Source organism: Hyposmocoma kahamanoa, unplaced genomic scaffold, assembly GCF_003589595.1.
Source record: "Hyposmocoma kahamanoa isolate Upper Pololo Valley unplaced genomic scaffold, ASM358959v1 211, whole genome shotgun sequence".
NCBI lineage: Eukaryota > Metazoa > Arthropoda > Insecta > Lepidoptera > Cosmopterigidae > Hyposmocoma > Hyposmocoma kahamanoa.
Genome location: NW_020653732.1, coordinates 2,045,453 through 2,054,953, shown reverse-complemented (window position 1 = coordinate 2,054,953; position 9,501 = coordinate 2,045,453). Strand labels below are relative to the sequence as shown.

Sequence of the window (9,501 nt, the reverse complement as noted above, 5' to 3'; positions counted from 1 at the left end):
TTGGGGGGCCCGGTTGGGGGGCCCGGTTGGGGGGCCCGGTTGGAGGCTCCGGTTCGGGGCCCCGGTTGGGGGGCCCGGTTGGGGCCCCGGTTGGAGGCCCAGTTGGGGGGCCCGCTTGGGGGCCCCGGTTAGGGGGCCCCGGTTGGAGGCCCAGTTGGGGGGCCCGCTTGGGGGCCTCGGTTAGGGGGCCCGGTTGGGAACCCCGCTTGGGAACCCCGGTTGGGGGGCCGGTTGGGGGCCCCCAAACGGACCCCCCAACTGGGCCCCCCAACCGTGGCCCCCAACCGGCCGGAATTGATTATAATTGCAAATTTAATTGCAATTAAAATCAATTCAATTGAAATCAATTGCAATTAAAATCAATTGCAATTAAAATCAATCGCAATTAAATCAATTTCAATTGAATTGATTTTTTAATCTGATTGAATTATTGATTGAAATTTAATTGATTAACACCCAACAATGGCTGGAATACATCATTTAAGATTGCAATTATGTACTAATGACATGACAAACAAGGTAGTACAATTAATAACTATCACTCCACAAGAATTAAGATTCTTAATTTCCGCGGCACCGTCATTACCTTACGATTTGTAGACAGGCTAGTGCGATGTTGGAACAAGAAGGCCGTCGTGGTTGATAGTAGTTAGTTTTATTCGGCCTTCAGTTACAAATATATTCTGCTTATATAATAATAGAGATGTGCGAGAGTGTGCATATAGCATGCTCAATTGCTCACACTACACATTAAAAAGATTTAAATTGAAAAGTACATGACTACGTGTTAGATAAAGATGTATGGAAAGACGACATAGTTCTACATTCGACACAAATCTGATTCAAAATATATTCCATAGCTTTTAAATTTATTTGAAAAAAGCAATTTCTAGAATTTCTTGCTCGTTATTCTCAGGGAAATCAGCATAGTGATCCAACAGTAGCTTAAAAGTGACGTTTTCAAGTGTAAATTTATTTTACCTATGGAATAAATCATTATTTGACTTTGCTGAATTAAACCAATCTAGCGTTTTTGACATCAGAAAATTTTTGTATTTTTTAAACCGCTTACACTGCAGAGCTGAGCCATTTCAATAACTTACTTATATGTGGACCCCATTGCAATTTAGTTTTACACATTATAGTTATACCATTATAACATTATAGTTATACCTTAAAATACAACCGTTTCTAAAAGGTTACTAATATTTCGAATTATAATATTTGTGACCGTCTGTCTAACATTAGGTAATGTAAATTTCACAAAATTTGTTTTTTTCTCATTAAGGAACAGGTTATTACCTGCAAAGCAATCTACTACCTTAGATATAGCATTGTTCAAATCGTTATAGGAACATTGGTGCCTTTTAATTTTAAATAATAAGGAAATTTCATCTGCAAAATAATACCATATCAAGTTCTATACCCTCCACAAGGCTAGGCAAGTCATTAATATAAACTAAAAATATAAATGGATGTAGAATTGAACCTTGAGGGACACCTGATTGCTAATTATACAGATCGTGATGATTGCTGAATGCTGTAGATAAAAAAGATGTACACTAATACTGGATAAAAATAATAAGCTAAATAAAGAAATGTACAGTAATTCTGAATAAAATCACATCTATTAACTTAAAGGGGGCATTCATTATCCTGCAATGCATCATGCAGGACTCCATATGTGGCTCATACGCAGGATGGTGTGTGAGCATCTGCTGCCAGTGCGGCGAATTGCCATGCATATAGTGAATGAAATTGTGTAAATGAAACTTTTTAGGCGTTTTCTGGTCTATTCAATGCCACCCATTGATAAGCAGTATCATTTGAAGAGATTGCATGACTCATTCAGAACTAAAACCATTTGGAGCTAAAAAATCCAGCATATCCTTAGATCGGCGGGGCTCGGCTCTTAATTTTCAATTCGTCAGCATTAGTGCTATTTTGAGACAAATTGATGGTTACTGAAAGGTAGGCAGTGCCCTTTTGAAATTTCACCAGTGTCCTGTTCCGCTATCAAGATCAATTATTCAACAAATTTTGTGGCTGTGCAGAGAGAGCCAGCTTATGTCGTGAGCTATGAATTTTAGTGTTGCAGACCTAAAGGCTTACAAATACAACAATAGGAATTGACGGAGTGCTAAACAAAGTACACGCAAATTATAGTCTTAAATTATTGACGTACATGATTTTGAGGTCATGTAATATATACCTTAAGGACTAACATACATACAATGTAACAATAAAATGAACTAAATAACTAATCTACACGTATTGCACTTGTCGTGTGGCGCAATCTGGTGTCAAGTAACCGGTCGCGCAATCGTCGAATACATGACCCTTCGGCCAAAATTCTTCCTTCGTGAAGGTTGAAATATGTTCAGTCGGTACTCTCATCACAAACGAATTAAAATTAACATTGTGGCGGGACTCCGACCGCTCGACACTCGGTGTATTTGGCTTTACGTCTGATATACTCCACTATCTCCTCCGACTTCTATATCAAAAATATAAAAAAACCTGATAATTCATAGAAAAGCGTACTCACAGTGGTTTTACCACTTCCCCGAGGTCCTATCATAAGAGCAGAGTGCGATTCACCAGCAGAAATAGTCCTCCGCATTATATCGTATACATGAGTTCTAGCTTTCTCGTGCTTCCTAAATGTAATGTTATCTTCGAGCACTTTCAGCTTTAAATACTTCCTTACTAACTTAATTTGCTGGAAAGTTGACTTGTTTGCTATTTCACGCATTTTTACTGCAGAATAGATGAATTTCCTATGTAAACAAAACAAATCGACACTTCTCTTTTCGCGCCATTTATTGACATTGACATTAATTACAAGAAAATCATTCATTCTTTCCATTCCTTTAAGCCGATAACTATTTACTACACCATCGTAAAGCTATACAACATTAATTTCTATTTTGTTAGAAGAAGTGGTGTTGTCAATTTGAAAATTTAACATAGTCTAGTCCAAGATGGTTCAACGATTGCCAAATGGATAAAATATAAATGAATGCATAATTTATTATTGTTTTGAAAACTACTATTTAAGCAGGTACTTTTTCATACAAAATATCCTTAGGTTTAGATTTTTATTAAGTTTTTTCACTATCTGAAACGACTTCCACGCATGTGCAAACACTCCTTTCCTGCGCAGTGCGTGAAATTAAAAGAAATCGATAAAGCGAACACACAAGGGGTCACTGTTACGAGATTAATATTTAATTTCGGATCAACTTTATATGATTGCTGATTTTAATGGAATAGCAACTATTGTTTGTATCCCTTCACCAAGGCTACATTATGAAATACTATCAACTAATCCTATTTTAACGAAATTCTTATAATATTGTTAAGAAAACAAATTTTCAAAGTAACTATGCAGAAATAAAATGAAAGCAAAGTATTCTTAATATTTAAACAATGTTTTATTATGATTAATATTTTTAATATCTTAGCTTCTTAATCTTATCCTGCTTCTTGTCCGACGATTAAATATCATTTACGTTACCTTGATTTTTCAATATCTCGCATAACCTTGTCTCTTTTCATCGCAATATAAATGTGTTATTCGTCTCTTTCTTGACCTTAAACTCTGCTGGTTCGAAATGTTATACATGAGATTGTATTGCACGATCATGTGTTAAAGTATTGAGAGTTTTTGCTTTCGGGAATCTTTGTTGACGTATCAAAGAATACAATACCATAAATCAATTAAATGCACTTTGCTAGATTTCCGATAGCGTTGAATTAATATTTTAACTCGAGTAGAAACTTTAAAAATATTTAATTGTTCCAAAAAGTTTAATCTCTTGTGTATCACGCTTTGCAAAACTGGGTGAACATGTTATGAACGTTTTGCAAAATGTTAACTTATTCATCTATTTCCTGAATTATTAATGTGATAAACTTCTACTTATTAATCAAAACAATGTGGTTCCATAAATTGTGCTGCAGGTTCTAAACGATATTATTTTATTGCAAATATTGCACCTGACACCAACGATAAAATAATCACAATGTAATGTTTATAATACATTATATTTTCATGTTTATACACGAGTGTAGCACGGCTTTCAGTGTAAATAAGAACATAGAATAAAAAATAGACGAGAAAAATTGCTTAATGCTTCAAAATTGTAAGTGTAACTAATTGATTTTGTAGTGTATTCTACTTTATTTTTCTTTGTCTTTCGTTTGTGTGCTTGCATTTTAGATAAATAGCGCAAATCCAAATATAAAGCTACTTGGACAGGTTTTTCAAAAAATATTTCTCATAGCTTGTCGTTGCAAAAATATCGATTGTGTTGTGTGAAGTGTAGTTCAAGGTCTATAACACGAGAATGGAATTGAAAATGCTTTTGTATCCAAATGTAAATCATCAAAATCATCAAAGAAGTTGGAATAATGAGCTGTTGCTTAATTATGCCACAGTTACACAATAAAACATATCCCGGTGATACACGTCAGATACATATTCTGAAGTGTCCATTGCATATTTAGTCAGTGTGTTGGACTATAGCTTCACCATAGATGAGAGCGCTTGTTACGGGTGACCGTTTTTATAGGAATACGAATTAATTAGGAATTAATTACAGCACAATTAGTGTCATTAATTTGAATTGACAGTTCGCAGTTGATTGATGGTTGATTGACAGCACTATAAACGAAGTAAAGAACGCATTCATTCAATCATAGTACGACTAATTTAGTTAGTTCACAAGGATTCTTGTTTTTATTTATTCATACTAACGAGTACTGGGCGGAAATGAAAGAGACCGATGATCGGTTCTAAGAATTTTGAATTTGTAATCATAATACAGGCACAAGATTTTTTTTCAAGCGTCAAGTGACACATGCCGTAGTATTTTTTGTTTTGTATTTTTCGTGAATTTCGCTTGTAATTTGTGGAAATAGTACAAAATTAGCATCGCCAGGCATTTCAGTGTAAAATAACTACGTTTTGTTGATAAAAGTGCTTAAAGTAAGTATGAAATGGTATTTAGATCGCTGTGTTATGAATAATTTGATAACGATTATTATCGATTTCTTTATAATTTAGCTATGTAAATCTTATTAATTAGAAGCTGTAGAGTTAGCCAAAGGGTACTGCTCTAGTTTCTCGGTGAATAAAAGTGTATCCTGTAATAAATAAGCTCAACTATCTATGATATAAAAACTTCAAATGTGTTAGACGAAACTGTAGGTATCATGATATCCCCCACATTTTTTTTAAATTGGTTAATCATCCACCGCGATGTAGTCACCTTTATCTCGTCATATCCTATCTTTTGCCCAATTTAGTCTGTTATTACTTCATTGAACATAGAAATTAGTCTTGACATTTTTTTACACATACTTTTTAAATGCGTTACTACATTTAATATCTAATACCCTTATCTATGAGATTGTGTACTAGTTATTTTTACAATATTATAGATAGGGAGCAAATGTTTATCATAGTGTTGTGACATAGTGACAATTAATTTATTATTTGAGGAGTGTTAGTACAAAAATTGCTAAGTCAGAAAAGTCAAATGAAAGTGTAGGCTGGGGCTCCATCCCTTTGTTGTGGATATTTCATGAATTCTTGCCAGTGCATAGGCAATATTTAGGTGTGCATTTCCATTGATGAGATGGAAGTCAAATGCGCACTTATTTTTAATAAAAAATATAAAGTAGTCTGTACTTATGACCCTTTGCCCTATCTATCATCATCATTATTTCTTGATACTTAATAACTGCAGAAACCTTTAAAAAACTGTCAATCTGTATCAACATGGGCAATGAGTCTTCCAATCCTTATGTTGGCAGAATCGTCACATAAAACAACTAAGTCACATTCACACAAAACTTGATTTGACACAGTCAAAAGCAGGTCAAACTTATTATGTTGGACTGTTTTTATCTTGAGTGGAGTGGAGTCGAAATTTTTATTTATTTATTTATTTATTACAAATATAACTTAAAATAAGGTACATAGTAGAAGTGGTGTCTCATAAACCTATTGCAGGTTTTTCTGTACACCACTGCTTGATTCATAATATTAATTAAAATGAACATATTAAAATGATATATTAAAATGAACACACATATATTAAAAACATACACACATACAAACATATATTAAAATGAACAATTAAATCTTGGGATGGTAATATAGCGGATTGTCTGCCAGTCAGATGTGACAATGGAACCCGTAAATAGTCCAAAATGTTGCCATGTTTGAAAAAACAAATAGCACATGATTTGGACTTGAAAAATAGTTTTTTTTTCGTATGTGTAGCATTTATAAAAACAGTCAATATTAAATCTGGGTGTCACGCTTCACACGCTTATGATCTGGTACATATTGTATATTCAAGATTTAAGAAGAACATTCTGTTTTAGCTAATCTAAAGAAGAGTGAAAAATGAGTAATAAATAATTATTAACCCTTTGGGTCATATCAATGCTGAAAAGGTAAAATGTCTAACGTGTATTTGGAAAATATTACACTAGAGTAGAGGGATTTAAAGTAATTTTTTAAGAAAAAATCATAACTCTTAATTTTATTTGTTGATTGAATGTAAGGGTCCAAACAGTAAAAGAAAAATAGGAAGACCAAGGACCAGACGGGGGACAACATCTTTTTGACACCAGGACCACACTGCATGGAAGTAGCAAAGGATATTATTATTATTATAATATCCTTATTATTACAGCCAATTATAGCCAATAAATTATTTGTATTTGTATTTGTTGTATTATTAGGGTGGCTTCACTCAGGGCATCATCACTGCGACCATTGACTGATGTATTGTGATCAACATTAATTACAGTTCAGAGCCTAGGCCAACAGCATTAAGGAACTGAAGGACTTTCCTGGCTCTGACAGTTTTTATGTCCTTTAGAGGGCAGCACTGGGTGAGGAGATGCACATGAGTTTCATCTACCTCATGGCAGAATCTACATTATCTGTTTTCTTTCTGCTGAATATTGGACATATGCTTGTTTAAGCCACAATGCCCTGTCAATGTCAGCATTCTGAGCCTACCTAACACAATGTATTAATATAAAAATAGGTAAACAGTATGTTTTGAATATTTATTATTTTATTTATAAAATAGGTACTGTGTGCGTGACCTTTTTGAATTTTCGCGCCCTTTGACGGCCATCCATTATTGGAGCGAGCGAAACGCGTAATTAGTGCCTTTAACATCAACACCTTTGACATTCTAATCAAGAATTCATTATACAACTTCTGTGTACTTGGATGATAAAAATCCGTGGTAGTAACCCATTTAGCTCATGGAGGTAGTCTCAGGTTCGTATTCTAGAACTCTATTCAATGCTCAAGTCAGGATTGCACTGGCAACACAAGCACTGGAAATACGACCCTAATGGCAGGGACTTGAGTATGATTTCGAGTGCTTTGAGTCATACTCAAGTCCTGACTTAAGCATTGAGTAGAGTTCTAGAATACGACCCTTAATCTGTAATGTTTGAAAAAAAAAAAAATTGTAAATATGAAATGTGTACAAATATTATTTACAAAGAGTAACCTGTAGTGTTTCTTGCTCATTCTTCTTAGGGGAATCTGCCGTATGAATGAGAGGTAGAGTTTAACCAATGTGACGATTTGAAGTGTAATAATGCTTGCCTAAGAAATGAAGATTATTTTGATGGGTCTAATTCAGCATACGCAGCAGCATTAACCGTCACGCCAACTATTCATATGTAAAGTTTAATCATGAACAATAAAGCTAAACCTCGATTTGGAAAGGGTCAGTGGGCTCTGAAATTTTTAGAGGGGTCCATGACTAGAAAAAGAAGAAAGAAACCCTGCCTTAAACTTTATAAAATTCCAGATGTGTCCGGTTCTCCCTCCCCCTGTAACCCGTGAGCGCGATGGAGGAGCAGGCATGGCTGGTCCGGGCCAGGTCCGACTCTGAAAGCTCCCGGGCTGGCAGCTTCGGGACAATGGCTTATACCGACGACAAGCTTACTGGTTAGTGACAATGAGTGATTCCTCTGGTGACAGTACAATGGTGGGACATCAGCACAGAGTGGCTGCTTCATAGATTATAATAACAGACTTCCAGGTAAGTGACAATGACATATGACACTGGATCCATTATTAGACAGAAACAGACCACACAAATGCAAATAGTTTTTATTTCGGAGTACTAACTGATCTCGGATGTTTGCTTTTAAGTTTTCTACTATTTCTGGGCCCATAACCTATAGTCTGTTTTTTTTTAAGACGTTGTAAAATGACCAGGAATCGGAGGACAAGCAGATACACTATATTTATCTTAACTTTGCGACACAGTGGGTCGGATCAGCGATATTGCGGACATTGAATATTTTTTACGATACCTCTCTAAAAAAAATGCTAATCGAGAGATCCTGTTGTCCCAATTAAATATTGTCATATCACATTTTGCCATAAATCGAATGGTTTAGTAGGTAAAAATAAAATGTGTATTTTTTTTAGTGCCCCATCGTTACAAAGTCTTAGTCGATCCAGTCTTGGAATCACTACAGACGTATTATTAGATCTATCTTCTATAGATTTGCACACAAAACGCGCGCCCAAGCCTGCCGATCCACTACTTATACGTGTCAGATCCTACGACAGATTTGCCTCTGAGTAGACAAACGTGAAGGAACAAGGTTGTCAGTAAACCGTGACCATTGGACCTGTAAAGGGCCCGAAACGTTGGTTTGTTTGAAAAATCAAATATACGCGATTTAAATCCGGAAAAATAGTTTCATTTCCTAAGTGTTAAATAAATTTAACCTTTAACTTGTGAACTGTTAAATTCATTTTGTTATGACTTCCTGATCGCATAATTAGTAAATAGCGTGTAAAAAGAGCCCAAGCACATGGCGTATTTTATACACCGGCTACGCGCAGATGACGCGCGATAACGCGATTCAAACGTTCGCGTTTAAGCTGGAATACCTTTAACACTTTTCTGTTCAATGCCTAAAATGACTCTCAGGGTCGTATTCCAGAACTCTACTCAATGCTCAAGTCAGGATTTAAGCAGACTTGAGTATGATTTCGAGCACTGGAAATACGACCCTAATGGCAAGGACTTGAGTATGATTTTCAGTGCTCACTGCAATACTCAAGTCCGGACTTGAGTATTGAGTAGAGTTCTGGAATACGACTCTCAGAATTAAAGGTTTCGTTATCGTTCTAAGACTGCTAGAGGGTCAGGTATCTTAGACCATCAACTATACATGGAAGATTTATTCATCGTTTTGTATAGAAGGCGCTGGGGAGCCGGGCAGCGCAGTGGGAACGGGTAGCCTGAACAGTGCACCCCAGGACCATGCCGACACAGAGAGCGGCGAACTCCTCGATTACAATGATGCCAGCGTCCTTGAAAAGTTTCATGAAGATGCTTTGGCACAGGTAAGACTGGAACTGCTTGCATTTTTTTTTACTTTGTATAACTGCAGTCATTCTCTGTGTATATAGTTTTTATTTAGTAGTTT

General features: G+C 35.7%; 1 protein-coding gene and 1 long non-coding RNA gene across 2 annotated transcripts in view; one reads left to right on the top strand and one right to left on the bottom strand.

Moving 5' to 3' along the window:
* Positions 1–2,784, bottom strand: part of LOC113227595 (origin recognition complex subunit 4) — a 10,306-nt gene extending 7,522 nt beyond the window's left edge. The window contains exon 1 of the mRNA XM_026460553.1: positions 2,549–2,784. Within this exon, the coding sequence (XP_026316338.1) occupies positions 2,549–2,755 (207 nt within the window). The 5' untranslated portion in view covers positions 2,756–2,784. The remainder of the gene's footprint in view (positions 1–2,548) is intronic.
* Positions 2,785–4,938: 2,154 nt separating this feature from the next.
* LOC113227503 lies at positions 4,939–9,413 on the top strand. Its single transcript, XR_003310205.1, has 3 exons — positions 4,939–4,993; positions 7,860–7,999; positions 9,273–9,413. It is a non-coding gene; the product is annotated as an uncharacterized LOC113227503 (long non-coding RNA).
* Positions 9,414–9,501: the final 88 nt, after the last annotated feature.